Source organism: Eublepharis macularius, chromosome 9, assembly GCF_028583425.1.
Source record: "Eublepharis macularius isolate TG4126 chromosome 9, MPM_Emac_v1.0, whole genome shotgun sequence".
NCBI classification, from domain to species: Eukaryota; Metazoa; Chordata; class Lepidosauria; order Squamata; family Eublepharidae; genus Eublepharis; species Eublepharis macularius.
Genome location: NC_072798.1, coordinates 19,872,164 through 19,893,970, shown reverse-complemented (window position 1 = coordinate 19,893,970; position 21,807 = coordinate 19,872,164). Strand labels below are relative to the sequence as shown.

Below are 21,807 nucleotides of genomic sequence, written 5' to 3'. Positions count from 1 at the left end.
GATAGGGGAAAGGCAGAGAGAGATTCAAACCCCAAAATTCAAGGAAAGTGAATAAGGAATGAGATTCTGTAACATGAAGCCCTGTAAATTCAACAGAATTCCTCAGGCAGTACATGATATAATGTGAAATGTGCAACATCTGTTAACTGAGGAAAGAGTAAAGGTATTTGTAAAACTGAGGTCAGCCAAAATGCATCCCAAAGAACTGTTCAACCATATCTCCCAAGGTTACCACTACATTTCAGGGTCTGATTCAGGATCCTATAAAGCTATGAACAGTCTTGGACTATAGTTTATCAAAGTGTGCCCACTCCTACATGGACCTCCCTGGAGTATGAGAATAGCAGGATGGGCCCTATTTCAGTTATTACCTTCTTTAGAGACAAGATTGACCTCTGTTAGAAGGATGACTTCTAATAGGACCTCCACAGAACTTTAGAAGCCTTTCCCTACAATGTCAGGTAGTATCCTTGCTACCTTTGCATATGAATGCTCGTTACAACATCTAAATAAGGTTTGCATGGAAACTCAACCTGTTTATTACAATGCCTACCTACCACTGTGTGGCTTGCATGGGACCAGCAATAAAATCCAGTACTAAATGACTAGAGAACATCAAGCTGTAGCTTACTGTTTCTCTGGGAGTATTTATGGATAAGGTAAAAGAACTACTGCCTTACTGAGAAGAAGTGGGTTTGTTTTCCCCTGGGATGAGTTTTGGCTTTCTTTACAGTACAGTACAGTACAGTACAGTACGGGTTGGCTTGGTTTGGCTTGGCTTGTTATTCCATTCTCCCTGCAAGCAGGCTCAGGGCGGATCACATCATTTAAAAGCCACAATAAATATCACATTTCCATAAAAACAATTTAAAACATTGAAATTCAATCAACATTATATAGTCCCTTGCAGTGGTTAAGGGTGATGCCCGTTACGAATAGGAAATTCAAACTGACAGAACAGCTGTAGTATACTCTCAATTGAAATAGCACCACAGACACAATAAAACTGGAATACTTGCTGCTGAAGTTAATGGAGGAGTAAACTACTATGGTTTGAATAAATAGGTGTGAATGATAACAGATCAGTATTGTTGCTGTTTCAGCTATGGACCTTGCCAAAGCCATGCAGAACATTAACAGACAGACTGGTCCTGCAGAATGAGAAACATGGCAAAGGACAATTCTTAGTGAACCAACCAGTAGTTTAAAGGAGAACAATCAACTTCTCCTAATTCACAGGGATGAGCTTTCGGACAACCTGCAACATCCATTTGTTCTAGCCTCTTGTATTTTTAGTCTAAAAGTGAAGCTTTTAACTTACTTTCAAACTCATGTCCTTTTAGATGTTCATGGGGCAGTCTTTATATCCAGCATAGAGCTACCCTCTGGTTGGGAGAATTTTCTGACATTTATGTGGGGGCGGGGGGGGGGGCTTTCTGTTCCAGACCAAACATCGAAGAGCAGGAAATCTCTCATTCGTTTGCTCAATCTTATCAGTATGAACGTATGGCTGAAGGCTAAACGTATCAACCAACTTATAAAAAGGGAAAATTATATCCTGTAAAAACAAAACTCTTAAGCACAGTGGGGAGAAGATCTTGGTTGTCCTTGTTTTATAGTTCTACCAGCAGAACTAAGTCAATGGGACTTACTCCCAGGAAAGTGTCGTTAAGACTGCAGTCTGATGAAAGGAAGTGAGGTGAAGGTAAGAAGTACGTCAGCCTTTGTCACTGTACAATTCCAGGCCAAAGAAGAAGAAAGTCCATCCCCTGTTGCCTAGGAAACTGATTGATCGGTGCCAGGCTGTCTGCAGTAACAAACCAAAAAATGAACCAAATGAACCAGCCTAAAGTTCATGGCGGTTTGTCAGAAATGGGCTCTGACGAACCGCCAGTTCGCAAGCCACGAACTGCCCCGGTTCATGCTGAACTTTGGCTCGTATTTCAGTTCGTGCCCATCTCTGAACAGGTGTACAGAGAGGTAGCACAGAAAGAAGAAGAAATACAGAAAGAAATACAGAAAGCCACCAGCCAAAGTCTTCCAAGATATGGATGTATGAGAGACTGAAGGAAAATATTCCCCATCAAAGAGAAGGCAGAAAAGGAACACAGCCTGAGAAGGGGTTATTTGGGAGGGAGTTTTAGTTGTTGTTTTTAAACTGTAATGTTTTAAACTATGATTCATAAGCCGCCTGGAGCCACAAGGAAAGGCAGGATATAAATATTTCAATAAATAAACAAATAGAAGATCTGCGCCCCAGCCTCTGAAGGAATAGACAGAGTGCCTCAGCAGGACCACAAGGAAGACTGCAAGGCAGTTTTAAGTCAACGATCTACAAGCATTGTAGGGAAGCTGCAAGACCAATCTGGACATGACTCTCCATCAGTAACAGGTAAAGTACTGGCTGTGGTGGAGAGGTGGGGACATCTGGCTATTTATTTGACTATTAGAGCCTCATTTTAATAATAGTCTTGCTGAGGGAAAATGTTATATATAGCTTTGATTTGTACGTCCCGGCCGCCCCGGCCGCCCAAGCAAATAATTGATTTTTTTTTCTTTTTCAGTTTTTATTTTCAAGGGACCTGACCAAAGACCTGTTGAGGATTACAGTACCTAAAAGTCTCATCTTGTCTCAGGCCTCACAGTGGGGAACCTTTAGGCCCCACTCTCAAAATGTCTCCTGTTCATGTTCCTTCAACCCAACCCCTCACTAATAGAATGAGAAAAATCTAGAAGAAAGTAAAGTCAAAAGAACAGTTTAAAAATCCACAGAAGACAGTGCTCTGAGATGTTCACCCAAATTCTTTTTCCTGTCCAAAAGGCAGAGTCAGTATAGGAGGATGGAAAACTCTCCTACCCACATTTGACAAAGCCTCCCATCCAGAAAGTAGCACTAACCCAGATATTAAGAGTACCCTCAAGAACATGTTAGAGGAAATGGAAAGATTATCTCCCTTTTTAGGCACAACTTTTATTTTGTGTTTTATTTTCCACAGTAGATCAGTGCCAGATAAAAGACTGCATAGTTCAAAACCTTGACTCTTTTTTAAAAAAAAAAACAGCAACTGGTTCCATATAAGATACATAAGCTCTGTGTTTCTCTCGAAGACACAACAACACAAATGAAGCACTTCCTATAACTCAGGCTAAAATTACATGAGCCTCAGCAGACACTTTGCCATTCATCAAACTGCTCAGAAACACAGGTGCAACTATTCTTATTTTAGTATAAAACACACACAAGCAATACAGTGGCTTGAATCACATTCTCAAAGTGAAGCAGCAAACAAGCATTTACTCCCTGTGTAGACTGCTCTACAACCACACTAAATTCTGTGATGGGAAGATCTGATGGGAGACCAACACACTGCTTCTCTGTGATGGCATTTAAGAAGCCTCATTGGTGAAACTCTTGACAGCCAGTAGTGGCTATCTGGGGGCAGTGACATACTTAGGCAACTGGGAGTGACCCACAGGCTCACACACTCCTATTCCTTCCCTTGTTTGTGTGAATCCCTCCCTCTCTTACTTAGCAATAACTATATTTACCATGACATCTGAACTGATGTCAGCATAGTTACCACTAACCACAAGCTTGTTCTCAAACACTTTTTAGCATAAAGGCAAATTAAAGTTAGTAGTCAATATGGTAACACCTCAGTTCCAATGTTACAGTAAACCACAGTTTTTGCTAAGAAGGTTAAGTAAGGGGAAGCAAAGAGCAATAAGGAAGGAACTTACAAGCCCGCAGAGATTCCTGCTCACCAAACCATGCTTTGCCAAATTGGGCCCGTGATATCTGAACCGAGCAAATGCATCATAAAGCATTACCCTACAAATCGGGAGGTGGAAAAATCTAATTTTCGGTGACAGATAAAAGACTCAAATAAAAGGCGATGTAAAATTGTCCAGGAGCTGTTATTCTCTCCCCTATCAGCTTTAGCCAGGGGACTTCAAAGTGTGCAGGATGTACAATCTTACTTGCAAACCTTTTAAGGCTTGAAAGGGCCAGGATAGAAAGGCAGCTTAAGCTTTTTCATTGGCAGGCACATAGGCCAAGCTCAGCCAATAGCTACATCAAAGATCTGAAGGCAAGAGCCTGACTTTTCTCCAGTGACACATTCCCAGGTGGCGGAAGATGGAGTAGGCCAAAGTGCGCAGCCGAGTGCAGCTTCAAGCCCCACACCATGCTACCTGTCTGAGGGAGTCTGATGAGGGAGAAGCCGGGCGGCTGGAAGAACGGAGACTAAGGGAGCGCTCCCACTGTTCACCAACACATCGACGAGATCGCTCAGTCTCTGGCTACAAAATAAAGTTGAGAAAGTCATAAGAGGAAAATGGCATTTGTAGAAGCCTTGGGAGCAGGGGAAAGAGTCAGGCATCTCTTTCCTTACAACGAACATAGGAAAACCTGCTTTGTTTATGCTAAATGTGCCAGTGGTATCAGATGTTGGGAGAATGGTGATCTTACTGGATCTGTTCACTAATTTCTCATATGAAATTTCCTATCCCTTATCTTCCAAGTCTTAGAAATAGGGGCATTTATCAAGAGAGGAACATTTATAAGCCCTTTGCCTTATGAAACTGGATCATTTGGATATATACTTTGGATAGATATGACAAATTGTACAGGAAGTTTAGAAAGAATGGTAGAGGACATCCTTTGGTAGCATTAAATTGAGCACCTTTGGAGAAAAGGCAGTTAAATGTTTTAAATAAAATAAATGAAAATATCCTGGTTATGAAGCTGTACAAGCATTCCTAATCAGAAGGAAGGAAGAAATGACTTTCTAAAACTACAGTATGCAGTACAATCTCTACGTGGGATTAGAAAAAGAGTTTTGGTCCTCACCTGATACTGCTTGACTGATTATAGGCACTGGAAAACTGGATTACTAAAGCAGTGCACACACCATTTTCTTTTTTTCCCCTAAAAGTATTACAGGTTGATTTGCTGGTTTAGATCTACATACTATTATGGATTGCTTGGGGATACTGTTTAAAAAAGCCAATGTTCATCAATTCCCAGAACCAGTAAGTACTGCAAACACTTACTCCTCTCTAGACTTAATCTGCCAAAGTTAATTTGCCATTGTGGTTGTATGGGCACTGTAGATTTTATCCTGCTTTGAGGATAGACACGTTACTTTTGATGAAAAGCCTTCCAATGTTAGTAGTCTCTACCCCATCTTTATAGTGATACTAGAAGGATACCCAATTTAAGGAAAGGCATTGATTCGGCCAACAATAAATTTGTTAGTCACAAGCAAAGCGAAACAACATTTTTCTTAGAGTGCTTGAAGGTATTAATGTGACAATGTACTAATCAGCCATTACACACTGCATCTGATGCCACATTATGGTACAAACAACCTTTCGTTTCCCATTCTACAGGGCGGCAAGCAGACACAAAGCACCAGCAGACAGGGAGGCAAGTCACCTGATGCCTGGTTGTTGGCCTGTGCTCCAGGAGGGCAGCCAGTTGGCTTGCCCTCTGCTCAATGGTAAGCGTGCGCACTGGCACACGGTCATCTGAAAAGAACTGGTGAGAATAACGAATGAGGAAAGTGAGCAAGAAGAACTCGGAAATAAATATTCAGCGATAAGCACAGCTGCTCTAGAAAGAGAAACAAAGCTGAAGATAACGACAACATGGCTTGAATCCAGTATTTATGTGTTGGAGGAGGGGCAGAGGAGAACGGGGAAAATAGTAATCTTCGGGATAAGGTTGACTTCCCTCTTGGCAGTTGTGGGACTACACATAAGCCTCTAGCAGCATAATTGTGTCCAAGATTATCTTAGAACAGAGGTGTGGAACATATCTAAAGCCAAATATGGATCTTTCAAAATGAAAATGAAACAGTAAAGTATATAGGAGGGGAAGGAGGATGCTAGAAATAACTTGGATGGGGAGGGAACAGCAGGCAAAGATTTGGGGGGGGGGTTTAAAATGCTTTTCAGAGATGGTTTACAGAAAGGGAAATGATACAGGTGAACAACTGGCAGTAACTGAAGTGTAGACAATGCACAAATTTATGCTGGTGCACTAAAGCAATCACAGAGGGTGCTCCTGTGTATATTTATTACTTATTGTATGCCACTGCCTAATGAAAGACTTGCAACAGCCAATATTTGGGCTGCTAATTTTATCGATTATTAATCAACACATCAATTACTTGTAAGGTTAAGTTGTATGTTTTCAGTTATGCAAGCCAGTTTTCTTATACTTGTTCTATGTTGATCTTGTGCTCTGAGTGTTGACTAGTTTGGCTGTTTAATTACATAAAGTTGCTGACCCCTACTCTAGGTCTCATAGAATTCAAAGGGATTGACTTTCAAGTATGCTTATGACTGTAGGCCTGACAAAGTTCTGCATCCCTATAGGAACAGAAAAACAACTAGCATTGTACTTCCGTATCTGCAAAGCCATAGCCTAGCTGATGCGAAATGCAATCGCATCAGGGACAGCCGGGAGAGGCTGCCTGTTGCATCCCACTGTTGATCAGAGCAACCACAGAGCATTCAGGGTAAGTGGTGGTGGTGGTGTGGAAACACTGCAGAGTTGCCTTTCTTCACTCCTCACCCCATTCAAACTTTTAACCTGGTTGTCGTAAAAGACCAGATGCAATGCCAAGCTGGTGAGCAAAGTGAAGGGAGCCCAAACATGAAACGCCATGAAACAGAAGCAACGGCAATATTGTGCAACAGATGATCCCACCCCAAAGAGGCTCACATTCTTCTGTTCCACTACAGTAACTCCAATCAAAAAGAAAAACCAAACTGACAATGACGACATGTGCAAAACTGTAAATGTACATACATGGCACAGTATTGAGAGTGGGCAAATGCCTATCAAAGCCAGTACATTTGCGTGAACACCATACGCAAACCCAAGTTGCTGTGTTCAGAAACTTCTTCAGCAAATTCTGGAATGTTAGTACTAGTGCGACTAGCACAATAGTGCCCCCCACCTCCATAACATTGCCCCAAGATTGCACACTATCTACTCATGCTGGTTTTTGCTCATGCTATTTTACCCGTTCCTGACTGGGACTCCGTTCTCCAGCTGGATCGGCATGAAGCTCCCTTTTTGTCTGTAGGCAAAATAATTACTTTCAAAACAAAAACAAGCCTCCCATACATTAAATCACAGCACAGTTCAATTAGAAGCCTTCCTATAAGAGAAAACATTGAAACCATTGTCCTGGATAGGCTTTGGAGTTCGGCAAAAGTCATGTGGGTCCAGTGCAGAATGTATCAGTGCAGCTAATACAGAGGAATTAAATATAAACCGTATGTGAACGGTATTAGTAAACGGTGACAGAATTGTATGTTTCCAGAGTGAGAAAAGAGGAGCCAAAAGAAGGGAAAAGCTACAAGAAAAGGTAAAATCTGTGCATTAAAGCATGCCTTGAAAAAAGGAATCTTCACTTTGAAAATGGCAAGAGCAGAGCTTTTAGGCACAGAAAATATGAAGTCCATGAAATGAATACTCCATAATCTAAGGGAGATAAGGCTTGTGATACAAGCTAAGTATCTTAAAACAGTAGGGACTATATGACTCTAGTATGGGCTGTTACTCCAAGAAAAAAAGTCCCCTGGGGCCATCTTGGGTTGTCCTGCATATCCCTATAAGATCCAATTCAAATGTAGTTTCCTGTACCCTAACTATGTAGGGTGAATTATTATCATTTGGGTTTAATTAATCAATGTACTGAAAGCTTTTAAAAAATGTTTGAAAATACAGTTTATGAACTTGACAGTATTGCAACTGGAAGCCAAGTCCTCTGTTGACTGAGAAGTTTATGAACTCTGCAACTGTTTTCCCAACAGTGAGATGAATATCCACTGCAACTTTACTGACAAGACTGTCAAAATGTGAAGAGGCTCTTGTAATGGTGTGATTTGAAGAGGCGCATTTCCTCAACAATAAACTAGAACAAAGAACATTTAGGGACATCCAAGGACCAGACAAGCCATGAGCTTCCCAAAATTCCAAAGAATGGTAATGCAGCGGGGTTTCTGATTTACAGATGGGCGCTATGCCAATTAGTGAAACTCAGTGTTAACAGTAGTAGTACAGCAGACTGGAGAAAAATAAAATGGCGGAAGGTTTGATTCAGCAGAAACTAGAAATCTTTTTCAGGTTGTCAGCCATAGTAGTTTGGAACACTCTGTCACGCAAGTGAACAAGGACCATTATGGCTACCTACCACAAGAAGCTGTATCAAGGGGGCTGGAGTTCCAGGAAATGGGATTCTATCCTTAACTGACAGAAGGATCCAATGACATCAAATCTGCTCCGCCATCTCCAAGAGCCCACTTCTGGAGTGCAATCAATGGATTATTTCCAGAAGAAGGAAATTGGCGATAAAGCCAATGTATATTAGAAAAAGAAAACCCTAGACTTTAGTATGTTAGAAGAATACAGATATGAATTCTCATCTGATAGCACAGCCAATCAGAACTACCTGGGAGGCTACTACTACTACATCCAATATGACTGTAGATGATTTTTTAAATGTCCAGTTTGCCTCTCTGCAGTGTTAATGAGATTGGTTTAGTGAAGTCATTTCCCCTCTCTTATAACTGTTGCAAGAAACACAGGTGCCATCTAAACCTCCTATCTAGAGACTGCAAGTGGGTAACTTCATTACCAATCCAAGAAGAAGGTTTTAACAAAGGAAGTCAAATACCATACTTGGCAAGACCGATCACAGATTGACAATCTAGCAGCACTTTTGTCTCGTGTCATCCACTTCATCTTCAAATCCCCAGACCCACTCACTGTTATGTTACAACAGGTAAAGACGAGGAATTATTGTGAAATCCTACTTGAGAGAGTGGAATTCAGAACTGAATCTTCACCTTCCATTATCAGACTGCTCTTTAAATTTAAACCTGACCTTTGAAAGAGTGAAGGAGCCGTGTCAAAAGTTTAGAAAGGCTTTCTGTTACTTTGTCACTGTTATCAGTATAAATCCTAATACTGCACTTCTGAAGCTTTCCTTTGGCCTAAGGAACTTTCGAGACCATTTCAGTGGCTTTTCAGCCCCAGGAGGAGTGGCCTGGCAGCATACATACCATTATGCTACAACAAACGCATGCATATTTCCCAGGGTGCACCCATGGGACTTCAAAATCGCTTTGTCTGTAATTGCCACAGATGCTGGGGGAAATAAGGGGCATTCTCTCTTTAATCCTTGGATTCTGCTCTGTGAAGACCTGCAAAGTTACAAGCTGGTTGTAAGACCATGAATTAACAACGGGATAGAGCTGAGGGATAGAGCTTCTCTGTACTGGAGATCCAAGTTCAGATCCTGCTACAGCCATGACTGTCACTAGGAAGAGGTTCTTATGTTCCACTGGGGGCACAGGAGGCATGCTGCAGCACAGCTTCTTCCCACATCACTGGGGCAACTCTAGGCTGTAGACAAGACACCATGCTGTCACTCTTTCCCACAGCAGCATCTGCTGGGGTAACGTTGCGGTGGAGAGGAGTCTGTCACATAGACTCCTCCCTATGTGGTCCAGAGATTTAGGCACTACTTTAACAGAGTGAGGGGAAAAAACAGCGCTGCAGCAGCTCAAATATCATAAGGATCCCATCCTTGGTAGTGTTGGGCAAACTACTGTTTGCTTTACAGAGAAAATTAGATAAGGCATGACTCCGCTGCCATCTCAGGCTTAGAGACCAAATATACACAGCGGTGTAAACTTCTTAACCTTCCAAAACTGAAGGGTAGAGATTGATACCGATGCCGTGAATTGATGTGAAAGAAACATCCCACTCCCCCAGTAATGAAACTAAGACTCAAGCAAGCTTGCCCCAGTGGTTTCTACAAGAAAAACAACCATGATGTTCGAAGGCTTATGGAACCAATACAATACATTTCTCTTCCCAGTGTGGTATAGTGGTTTGAAGGCTGGACTAGGACCTGGGAGACCCAGGTGTGACTCCCTACTCTGCCATGGAAGCCCAGTGAGTGCCTGTGGGCCAGTCATTCTCTCTCAGCCTAACCTACCTCACAAGGTGATTATTGTGAGGATAAAATGGTAGGAGAACAACCTTATAAACTGTTTTGAGTCTTCTCTGAGGACCAAAAGCAGCAGCTGGGGTATAATTACATTTTAAAAAATCAAGCAACATGCCACAGGCCTAAACTAAAAAACAGAAATGCGCTCTCTGCACTCCAGAAATGCCACTTTTGTTATTTGTTATTTTAAGCAAATGATTATACAATAGTACCAAAAGTAGCAGTAGTAATAGTAGCAATAACTGCACTTATATTCCGCTCTTCCAGTCAGATTAGTTCCCCATTCACAGTGAATAACATCAGTGTTATTATTTTCCCCACAATCCAGCTGGGGAGCTGGGGCTGAGAAGAGTGGCTTACCCAAGACCACCTGCTGAGCTCATGGCAGTAGTGGGATTTAAACCAGCAGAGTGCTGATTCACAGCTTAACCCCTACGCTGCAGCAGTATTATTCAGATTTTAGGTTTTTTTCTCGTATAACAAACTACAGAGCAAAGTTAATAGGTTGCAAGAGGTTTAAATGGAAGGTGTTTTTTAAAAAAATAAATCTGCATTGCTGGCTTTGCTGAGTGTTCTATTTGAGTTTTCCTCTTAAAACCAAATAGAAGGAGCAGGTGGGTCTGGTGGAAGAAGCAGGAAGGAAGAGAGGGGAGAAGGACAGAGCATGCAGAAAGAAATCACCTGCTGACTGGGGTACGATGGAGAGGAAGTGCAAGTGGAGGAAGAAGAGAGCATGATCACTTTTTTGGGACAGGTCCGAGAACGGTCCTTTCTCCTCATCTTTGTTTAAAAGCAGGAGGGGAAAAAAAGACAATAATGACCGAGCGAGAAGAAACATGGTCATTGCCAAGGACACAAGCTACAAATATCCAATAAGTTAATTAAAAGCATTCCTAGGCTGGAGCACGGGCCGGGATATCATAAATACGTAACGTATTTCCACTGCACACAGAAATTGATCAAGGAGAAATATTCTAGCCTAAACACAGACAATTTTTTCCATGGACCATCTGAATTTTTACCACTTTTCTGCTATTAGTGTGAACACAGCCTCAGGAATGCATCATCTTGGAGGACGCTGACCTTACTTTTCTTTCGCAGATGTCAAGCACAAACAGACAATGCGGCAGATCAGAAGACTAGAATCCTTGCAAGAGATGTTTTCTCGAGTGGGATACAGTATCAGTGAAAGTCCCTGCATGGCGGCTAACTAAAGTGCCCTACACACAATTTGATTTGTTCAAATGGTTCTAGTGAGGGATCTTTGGGTAATCTTCGCTTTGGATAAGCAAGACTTCTAGGCATTCAGAGTTAACAGTGACATGGAGGGAAAAAACAGTGAGATTTCGATTATGAGGAAATTTGGGTAAGTGAGGTTTTAACAGGGCTTTTTTTCAGCTGGAATGTGGTGGACTGGAGTTCCAGCACCTCTTGAAAATGATCACATGGCCGGAGATCAGGGGGCGGGGCCACCGGCCATGTGACCATTTTCACCAAGGGCGATTTAAACTTTTAAAAACTCCCCCCTTGTTCCAGCTGACCCAAAGTGACATCATTGTGCGGTCCTGAGTTCCACCACTGACTTCCACCACCTCTTTTCCCAGAAAAAAAGCTCTGGTTTTTAATATACGGAGACCTGTAGTTGTGCAACCTCAAATGCACTAACACACAGCAGAACAAAACTGCTAAATACCACTGTGTGCAATGTTTTAAAAACACTCACGCAATTAGCCCAGTTAACCTACAGAAATATCCTGCCGCCTTCAAATTAATTAAGATGAACCAGAATACAACAGAAGGTGCTAATAATTTATTTTGTTTCTGCTGAATATTAGGTTCTGAACATTATATATAATTATACATTGAAGAAGAGAGAGGCTGAGTCTTATGTCCAATTTTATCAAACCAAGCTGCAGTAGATATTCTTCGGTTTTGCATTTTTCCATCTGCTGCTCATCTTGAAACTGACTTCCACTTCCTTCACATTTCCATTTGTCATTTGTATCAACCGATATGGCTTAAATTAAGGCAAACACTATAACCTACATGAAATGATCTTCCATAGCTTTCTCAGCAGGTAAAGAAGATGCTAGTAGAATCCAGGGCTAGTAGAATCCACGGTATTTATTAAGGAATGTTTTCTATCCTCCAGTAGGATGCACTCTGAGTATGCAAAATCAGGTAGTGAAGAACCAAAGGGAGGATGCGTATGATGAAGCCATGGTGATCTGGGCTACACTTACTCACTTGAAGGCCCATTTCAACACAAAAGAAGTTGGTTGTTATTACCAGCATCAACAAAGACAGTTTTATATTGGCTATATATTCCCCTCCAAGGACAAGTCTAGGTCAATACACTTCATAGATAAATGCATCTTTAGAACACCTTGACCTTCCCATCCCTCAGTCTTCAAACATGCAACTTCCAGATTCACAAGCACACATTTGTGCATCAGACACATTCAAGTGCTGTAAGTATGCAAATGAAGAATGAGTGAGTTAGAGAGATGAAGTGCATTGGAACTACATAAAAGACACCTTTATTCTTCTACTACATAAGGTAGGAATGCTAACCCCCCCAGCACTGCAATCTAAGGCCTATGGAAGTGGTGGGAGTACTTATCTTTTAATACAGAAGCTATCTGGACAAGCTAAGGACCAAAACTCATTAAGATCAGCCCCAGCTAATGCAATCCTAAACTTGTGTTGTGTGACCAATACATTCTCTTCAAAAGCAAAGGGAACAAGAATGTAAATTTCTGTGGATTAATGAAGTTCTAACGAGACTCACTAGGAAAAAACGCACAAGATTTGAGTTCAAGAACAACAATATTTAAGCTTTCAAGAGTCAAGCTGCCTTCATCAGATACCTGATAATGAGAGCTTGACTCTTCCAAACTGAGCTCGCCTCATATCGCTTTTAATGTTTGTATTTATATTTTAATAATTTATTATTGGTTTTAATATTTGTATTTATATTATTTTGTATATGTATGCTATAAACCTTGAGCACTTAACATGGTGGAGATGTGGTATAAAAAAATAAATAAATCATAAAATAATAAATACATAAAAAATAAGTATGTATAGCGCCCTGTGGTCATGAGGAATTAGGACTGGAAAATACATCCTACATAGTTATGCATCCCCAATCCATAATCTCGACAAAGGGAGCTTGGCTCTCAAATGCTTATACCCTAGAATTCTTGTTGGTCTTTAAGGTATACTGGATATGAACGTTTCTCTTCTACTTCAGACCAACCTGAAATTATCTTCCAGGAAAAAAAGGAGTTCCTCCTAATTTTGTGTGGTGAAAACAACAAACGTAAACATTATTGCCCATGGATAGTTACTCCCATGTTCAGCCAGAAGGAAAACAATGCAAGAAACAACATGGTAAGAGGATCTAATTCTCTTCAGTATCAGGAAGACCAAGATCACTATCATTACTTGATCTTAAAACAGATAATTACCCTTTTTCCTGTGGCCACCTCTCCTCCAGCATGCCATACTTCAGAGGCTGAAGTAATGGTTTCTAAAAGTAAACTTGACAGTTGGCTGTGTATCAGTAGGGTAGTAAAGTGGGGATACCCATAGAAAAGGTAGGGGTTTTCCCCATACTTGATGACATCACACTTATGCAGAAAAATATTAGTTAGTAAACTAAAAGGGCCCAGATCTGGATGGCACAGGCAAGCTAATCTGGTCAGATCATGTAAGATAAGCAGGGTCGTCCTTGGTTAGTAATTGGATGGGAAGCCTCCAAAGAAGACTAAGGTTGCAGAGGCAGGCGATGTCAAATCACCTTAGTCTCTTGCAAAGAAAACCCCAGCAGGGATCGCCATAAACCAGATATGACATGATGGCACTTCCCAACAGCACCAAACTAAATGGAGAACATCTGCCCCTCCACACAATTGGGTAAGCATGTTAATTGCCCTTCTGTTGATAGCAGTAAAGAGGAAAAAATAGGAACAGAGAGGGGAGGAAAGATCAGCCTGCTCGTATCCCTAAATAACATAATAACTTTCGATTTATATACCGCCCTTCAAGACAACTTAAGGCCCATTCAGAGTGGTTTACAAAGTATGTTATTATTATCCCCACAACAACCACCCTGTGAGGTGAGTGGAGCTGAGAGAGCTCAGAGAAGCTGTGACTGACCCAAGATCACCCAGCTGGCTTCAAGTGGAAGAGTGGGGAATCAAATCTGGCTCTCCAGATTAGAGTCCTGCCGCCCTTAACCACTACACCAAACTGGCTCTGGTAATTACCAGAAGTTTGAACAGGATGCTCTCCCCATCTCTTCTCCTCCCTATTTCACTACTCTTTTTTACAATAACCTGGAGCCATAGAATATGGATTGGGGATCCATAATATGCAGGATATATTTTCTAATCCTAATTCCTCACCACTATAGGATGCCACAGGCATTTAAGTGATATGACCACCTTAACATCTCCCCCTATTCTAATGGACTGGGAACAGCCTTAAGGACTCTTTAGCCTGCAAAGGGGGCAGAACCTATGTATTTATAGTAATCTTGAAATGTGGGATGAAATAAGGGTTGGGGGATGCATGGCACAAGGTGAGAATTCCCACCCTACATTCCAACTCTACCACAGAGCATAAGGATAGGAATATTATATTTTTGATCTAGGACGAGGGCAGCTGAATGTTACTTATATAGCCCCCAGAACTCATTGATGCTTTTACAAGGAGTGAAGAGATTTCCTATTTACTTATTCTGCTGTGATTCACACTTACTCTGCAGTTTTTCCTATGATCCACCATTCCCAATGGTTCGCTTTGGTTATTTGTTCTTCCTTGATCAAGATAACAGCACTTCCTTAGAATCATTTGCTGTATAAAGTACCTTAAAACATAAAGTACTGCCTTAAAGTAGTTCGGCTCTGTCGCCAGTAAACCGCAACCCTTACACTACAGATGATTGCTTTATCACAGGCACACCTAAATCCAACTTGATACAAAGTACAAGTTTGGACCAAAAGCAAAAAGCAAACTACAAAAACCCAAGGACCGCATGAAGCATCCTTAAAGCTGCAATCCTACACAAGACTACTTCAGAGCAAGCCCCATACAATAATAAAAGCACTTGCATCTAAGTAAACGGGTACTGAATCATGCTGTAAGAGTCTTCCATGTTTTCGTTACAAGTTGCAGAGGAATTTACAGGCCATTACAGTCCTCCTTAACTGTCTTTCCTTGAAAACCAATCCCATGACTCTAACGTGAAAAAGTACTGGCCATCTACAATCAAGAAAATCACACCACATTCCATAAACGGCTGCGGTCTGGACAAGTCAAGAATAAGAGAACAGGGATTGGGAACACCCCCTTATCTTGCCTGCTTGGCAACTGCCAACTGCCTGTTGAAGAAAAACTGGCTGCCCCCTTGGGCTATGCAAGATTCAGATCCACCTATTCAGCTCCACTCTCCTTTGTCAACGCCAACCTGCCCTGTGAGATGCGAAATTCAGTACTTTAATCCAGAGGAGTTAGCCGTGTTAGTCTGTAGTAGCAAAATAGTAAAGAGTCTAGTAGCACCTTTAAGACTAACCAACTTTACTGTAGCATAAGCTTTCGAGAGCCATGATGAAGACAGCTGTGGCTCTCAAAAGCTTATGCTACAATAAAGTTGGTTAGTCTTAAAGGTGCTACTGGACTCTTTACTATTTCAGTACTTCAATAAAGTGATCGTTAGCTGGTTTGAGCAAGTATTTGACTATTAAAAGCAGGATATTAAATTTCCTTGATAAATATAAATATTCCAGATTTCAGGTTGGTGGTGGGTGAGGATGGAACCAAGAAAACATGAACTCATTCCTCGTTTCCTTCCTTCTTAGGACAAGAGAATTGAAAAGGACTTTACGGCCATCTAGTCCAACCACCTGTTCAATACAAGAAATCTAGATCTAGAGCATCCCTGATAGATGGCTGTACAGTCTCTGCTTGAAGACCTCCAGAAAGGAAGTTATTCTAGAATGGGGGGAGGGCACCATCAACATGGGACTTACAGATGTTGAGTTCACCCAATGCTGTGTGATGGCAGCTTTAATTCACTTTGCCTTCAGATGGTTATAAAGAACCCATATCCCTAATATGTTTACAAAACAGTATACCAATCACAAGCAAGACCAGGAAAAAATAAATCCTGGTGTCTAAACTGCCTCCTCTAGTAAGTCAAGTATGCTGTTTTTTTTAACTTACATCAATTATGCATTCCAAAATGTTCTCTCTTTTATAAAAGGAGGGAAAGAAATCTTTTACTGTGGGGGATACGGCTCTCTGAAATTTCAAGGCTGCTTTGTAAATATAAACACAGTCTTTGAGTTTCTAAAACATAGATTGCAGAAAGTTTGGATACACAGCAGCAGCTGACCTCAATTATTTCCCAAGGGGAAAGCTGCTATTGGCAAAAGCAACCCCTCCAAGAATGCTAAAGGATCAAAATCTATGGCCAGAACAATGAAAAGCTGCGGGGAACAAATTTCAGACTTGAAATGTTGCTACCTGTGGTGCAACACAAATCACTGGTATGATTCAGTGACCTCTATCTACTAAGTACTAGCCATTAAACAATCTCCATTTCCTCTGAACTGACACATAAAACATGTTCTGACAGTGCTATCTCAAGTAGTGTTACTCCAGTCTAAGCCCACTGATTTCAATGTGCTTAAACTGGACTAACTCTGTTTAGGACTGCACTGTGAGCTCTACATTATGTTCCATGGCAATATCGTTAATGGCCAGAATAAGGCCACTTTATATTTTCCAGTCTTAATATCTCCCCTGTAAGCGATTCCTTGGATATCAGAATGTGTTAAGGCACATTAGCAGCTTCCTCAATCCACACCTGAACTCACAAAAATCAAATCTGGATTACATATTAATCAATTCCTTTTCAATTTTACTATGCATAAAACATTCAAATGTTGATTTTCATGGGAATCATTCCTCAGACTGATCCTTTGATCAGAACAGGTAACGTGAACAGGGATGCACTTGCAATCACAATTTATGCTCAAATATTCAATGATTATCAGAAGAGGGAAGGAGAGAAAGAGGTGAAAGATACTAGTCCCAGCTCTTTGATGCAATTTACATTTGCTTAGTGAATGACAACCCAGTTTCCATCTCAAAAGCAAAACAAAACTGTACTGCTGGAAATACTGAAGGTGGCTTGGTATGGAAAAGCAGCAGTCAATGGGGTGGTAGCTTAGATGAGAATGAGCGTCACAGTCATTCATTCAACTTGGTTTTACCTGTTTCCACTGAGGCACAGGAGCCAGGCGGCCCTGCTCTCTCTGACGATAGGCTGGCTGGCTGACAGCACGGTCTTGGTAAGGCTGGGCAGCCCGTGGCATGCAGGTCATAGGGGAAGCAGGATGGAGGCCACAATGGGCATTTACATAAAAGGTAAAACAGAACTCACAGAGGAACCCACAAGGGAAAGGGGAACACGTGGGAGAGGGTGGAGTCAGCAGACAGACATTGAGGAGGGAAAAAAATGGAGTAAGGAAAAATTAGTTGGCAAATAAAATATGGAAAGGGAGACAAGTAAAGTGTGGAATGTGGAAACTTGAACAGCCCTCTTTGCATAGCTCTCATTGTCTAGATTGGTTAATCCACCCAGGTTCAAATTAGGAGATGCTCATTTTAGTCTCCTGAAGAAAGCTCGCCCCCTGACAAATGGCACCCGGAGCGCGGAGCTCCTTGCCCCATCCTGGTGGACGGCTCTGGCAGCTGACTCTTGCACCTTAGCACAGCATGTTAGCTTCAAGAAGAATTCCCTCTGCTGCTGGAGATTTTTTGCATCCTTTCATCTGAAACACCAGGGATGGGCACAGAGAGGGGTAAAAAATGGCTAAGGAAAGTCTCTTTGGTAGCTTCTTGGCCATTTCTTGTTTTAATGCTCAAAACCTATCATAAAGGGGAAAGGTAGGGCTCAGTGGTACAGCATGTACTTAGCATCTACATCAATCCCTGGAATCTCCAGGTAAAGATCCTTTATTAGTAAGTGTTCAAAAACACCCTTCTCTTCCTGTGATCCTGGAGAGCCATGGACAGTTACAGAGGACCAATGGTCTGACTTTGTATTAAGACAACTTTGTGAGTGTTCGTAAGACAGTTACCCCTCCTGACCAGTTTAGAGTTCGTGCCTTCACTTGAAAAATGCGGCTTCCTTGCTTGAGCCACATGAATTTGTTTTAGTATAGGCACTCCTTGCCCTGAAGGCATTCCTATCGTGGTATCGTCTACAACCCTGCCTTTCTTCTCGCAGCATATTATAAAATGGATTCTGCATAACATTGTCTAAAAATAGATCGTTTCTACCATGCTTAAGCACGTTAAATTTCACAGTATGCCTGGTTAATGAGAGCAAGGTTCTGCCAACCATGACCAGCTTCTCCACGCAGAAGAGCTGGTTATGCTCGAAGCAATTTCACAGGGCAAATGATGGGGAAAAGGCTTTCCTAGATGTTCAACAGATGTCAAGATACCAAGGGCGGATTGGCAGATGACTTGCTTGAAGGATGCACACAGATCATGTGGTTAACCCCAGGATGTAGCACAACCATGGTACATGGAGAAATATGAGAGATGCCGCCAATGTTACAAAGCAGGGCAATGCATGAACTGGGGCCCCAGTCAGACCCTCAGCAATGGACAATTTCTAAGCCTCGGGCAAAGAAAAAACTGCGTATGAAAACGCTTTCCGTATTTTTCCAACTGACCTTTGGTGAAAGTCCACAAGCACCGAAAAAAATGCCCAAGGAAGGAGTTTTGCTTTTAATCCCAAGTAAGATGCTTAATTTAAGGACAGGCATATATGATTTTTTTAAAAAAATGTAACTGAAGTACATGGTAAAAGCTTTGTTAACCAGCACCTGGTTAACCAGACAAATCAGTTAACCAGTGTGCCCAGGACCCCACAGGACCACCCACCTGGCACTGCTGCCTTCTCATTGCCACCATGCTGGGGTGGTGACAGGCACGTGAATGACTTGGACAGGGTGATGGTGAGACAGCTGCAGTGCTGAGAGGCCAGCTGGTCTCAGCCAGTTCTTGGGCATGGCTGCCACTCACTTGACATCGCTGCTCTCTCGCCAACGGTAAAAGCTTTCTTAATTGGCACATCTGATTACTTGGAAAACCCCATCCCCCATGAGTACTGGAAAACAAAACTTTTACTGTACCACCTTTATGTTTCTCACCAAAATGAAAAGGCTTTTGGGTCATCCCAGCCATACAAAAATATTCCTGCCAGCTAAGCCACTAATGAAGGCCCAAGAAGGCATCCAAACTTGCAAAGTACCCCGTACCTGTCTTCGGATGCCTGTGGACTGTGCAGGTGCATTCTCTTCAAATTTGGCCAGCAGCTGCGTTGCCATAGACTTCACTTTATTCTGGTTCCCAATGGCAGCATCAATTTTTCTCTCCGTCAGGGCGCTCACCAGGGTAGGCCTCTCTTCTCTGTAGCTTCGAGAGCTGTCCTCCTGTCAAACCAGTATAAATTGTTTGTTAATGGAATCCTTTATGGGCCTTCTCAAAAGTCTCCTCATACAGCTCCGATTGCCTGGACGTGTCAAAGCATACATTCCTTTTCATCAGCAGGATTAGAATCCAGTGGCACCTTAGAGACTAACAAGATCTTCAGAGAATAAGCTTTCAAAAGCCAGAGCTCCCTTCTTCCTTTCTGTTGGTCTCTAAGGCGCCCCTGGACTCTAATCCTGCTGTTCTACTGCAGATCGACACGGCCACCCACCTAAAATATCCCTTTTTGTCAGTTTCTCTTCCTCTTAATGCTCATCTTCCCGTACACTCAAACTGTGGTAACAATTAAGCAATGATGCAGTTGGGTAGACAAATCTGCCCGCCTTGAGAAAATGGGGCTCCCACTCTTGTCAAGCGTTCAATACAAATTGTTAGAGCGCTGGAGCAGGATCTGGGAGACCCAGTTTCGAATCTCTGCCCTGCCATGGAAACTTGCTGGGTGACTTTGGGCCAGTCACACACACAAGACTAACGTACTTCACAGGGTTGTTGTGAGAATAAATGGAAAAGAGAAGAAGGTAAGCTGCTGTGAATCCCCATTGGAGAGAAAGGGAGGGTATGAATGAAGTAAACAAATGAGTAAATAAAACATCACTGCTCAGCACTGCAAATCCAGATGCACCTAACTCTCTCAGGATCTGCTGCATATTTTCACACATTTCTGAAAGCTTCAAACACATGCAGAGGCTATAACCTTGGTACGGCTGTTAACATTTCCTGCAATATGCTAAACTTTGACCATGAATCAGAGAAGCTTGTGTGCAAACACAGCTATGCCTCTCTGAAGGTTCTGTTGGATGATGTGCTTTCCTAGGAACGTGACGCCTAGTTCTCACAGATGGAGAGGTAAACCTTTTCCAAATTGTAGCGGGGGAAGGAGGGAGAGGACTCATATGGTCCCAGTGGATGCCGCCACCTTGATGAAGCTTAAGCAAACCTGGTTACTGCCTGGACAGGAGACCTCTTGGGAATCCCATAAGTGCCATGACAGAAGAAGGCAGGATAAATACGGATAACACCAAAGCAAACAAAAAATAGAAGATCCTCCACGCACACACAAAGCTAACACGTCAACGAAAGGACTGGGCAAGAACCCTTCTCCTTGAAGTGCTATTTTTATAGGCAGAACAAGTTTAGTTTTGTATGGAAGAGGATTCAGCTACACAAGTCCTGAACAAACAATTTTAAGTTCTGCCCAGACAGAGGTCTCCTCAGCTGATTCTGAGCGAATAAGCCTTAAGGATTCCTCTTAATGATTTTTAAAACTGTGCTAGAATACAGGCTATACCCACTGTGACCATGAATTCCCCATTAATACAAAATCTATTTGAGATAGTGTTACTACAGGAAAGATCCTAGCAGGAAGAGAAAGATACAGGGGGAACTGAAATACTTACATCTTCTGACTGGCTTGTTTTCCTCCTCTTTCCTGAACCATCCAGGTCTTTCTCTTTTTTATCCTAAGCAAAGAAAAAGGTTAAAAAATGTGTGCCAATTTCTCAGCCCATGATCAGGCAGTTTCTTAGCAGATTTCTGGTACTGCAGCATCTTGTGTACCATATTCTAGGTCTGGTTGCAACGACTCCTCAGTCTACACTTCCACTTAACAAGATTTGCAGGGACCCTCAGAACAAAGTGCATCCTGTAAATCCCATCTGCATTTTAACAAAAATTAAAAGGGTCCTACCCTAACAGTACAATTCTAAATAAAGTTACTCCAACCTAAGCCCATTGAAATCAATGGGCTTAGACTGAAGTAACTCTCCTTAGAATTGCTCTGTATATATCAGTTACATATATAGCCTCTTCTGCCTTGTTTTCTTAGTTCTGTAATCCACCTTAATGAGAAAGGTGGATGATAACTCAAATAAATAAAATGAAAAGGGGCATCAGGAAGAGCAGAGAGAATCCCAGTGGAATTAGTAGCCAAATGTTTAATCACAGACTAACTACTGTTGCACCACCCTTTTATGTGCAGGAGTAGAGGCACACTGTGTTTCCACAGAGTCCCTTCACTGGACTGGGCCAAGAATAGACACAGAGCATGCTTTCCAGAAAGGTGCTTCAACTACCTTTGGCATCCGCTTCCGGGAAATGCTCTGACCCAGTTTACTGAGGAAGGAGATCGGAGATTTGGTGCTAGCAATTAATGCTGCTTTTTCTTCTGCATTAAGTTCCAGATTCTCTGCAA

General features: G+C 42.0%; 1 protein-coding gene across 2 annotated transcripts in view; it reads right to left on the bottom strand.

Annotated features, from left to right (window-relative positions):
- MICAL3 (microtubule associated monooxygenase, calponin and LIM domain containing 3) overlaps positions 1–21,807 on the bottom strand; it is a 231,435-nt gene that overhangs the window by 106,586 nt on the left and 103,042 nt on the right. The window contains exons 14-21 of one of the 2 annotated variants that reach the window (XM_054987717.1): positions 21,689–21,801; positions 21,014–21,076; positions 19,385–19,558; positions 17,324–17,407; positions 10,719–10,817; positions 7,038–7,094; positions 5,441–5,542; positions 4,195–4,302 (exon numbers count right to left, since the gene is read on the bottom strand). In XM_054987717.1, the coding sequence (XP_054843692.1) occupies positions 4,195–4,302; positions 5,441–5,542; positions 7,038–7,094; positions 10,719–10,817; positions 17,324–17,407; positions 19,385–19,558; positions 21,014–21,076; positions 21,689–21,801 (800 nt within the window). The remainder of the gene's footprint in view (positions 1–4,194; positions 4,303–5,440; positions 5,543–7,037; positions 7,095–10,718; positions 10,818–17,323; positions 17,408–19,384; positions 19,559–21,013; positions 21,077–21,688; positions 21,802–21,807) is intronic. The other variant, XM_054987716.1, reaches the window with a different exon arrangement.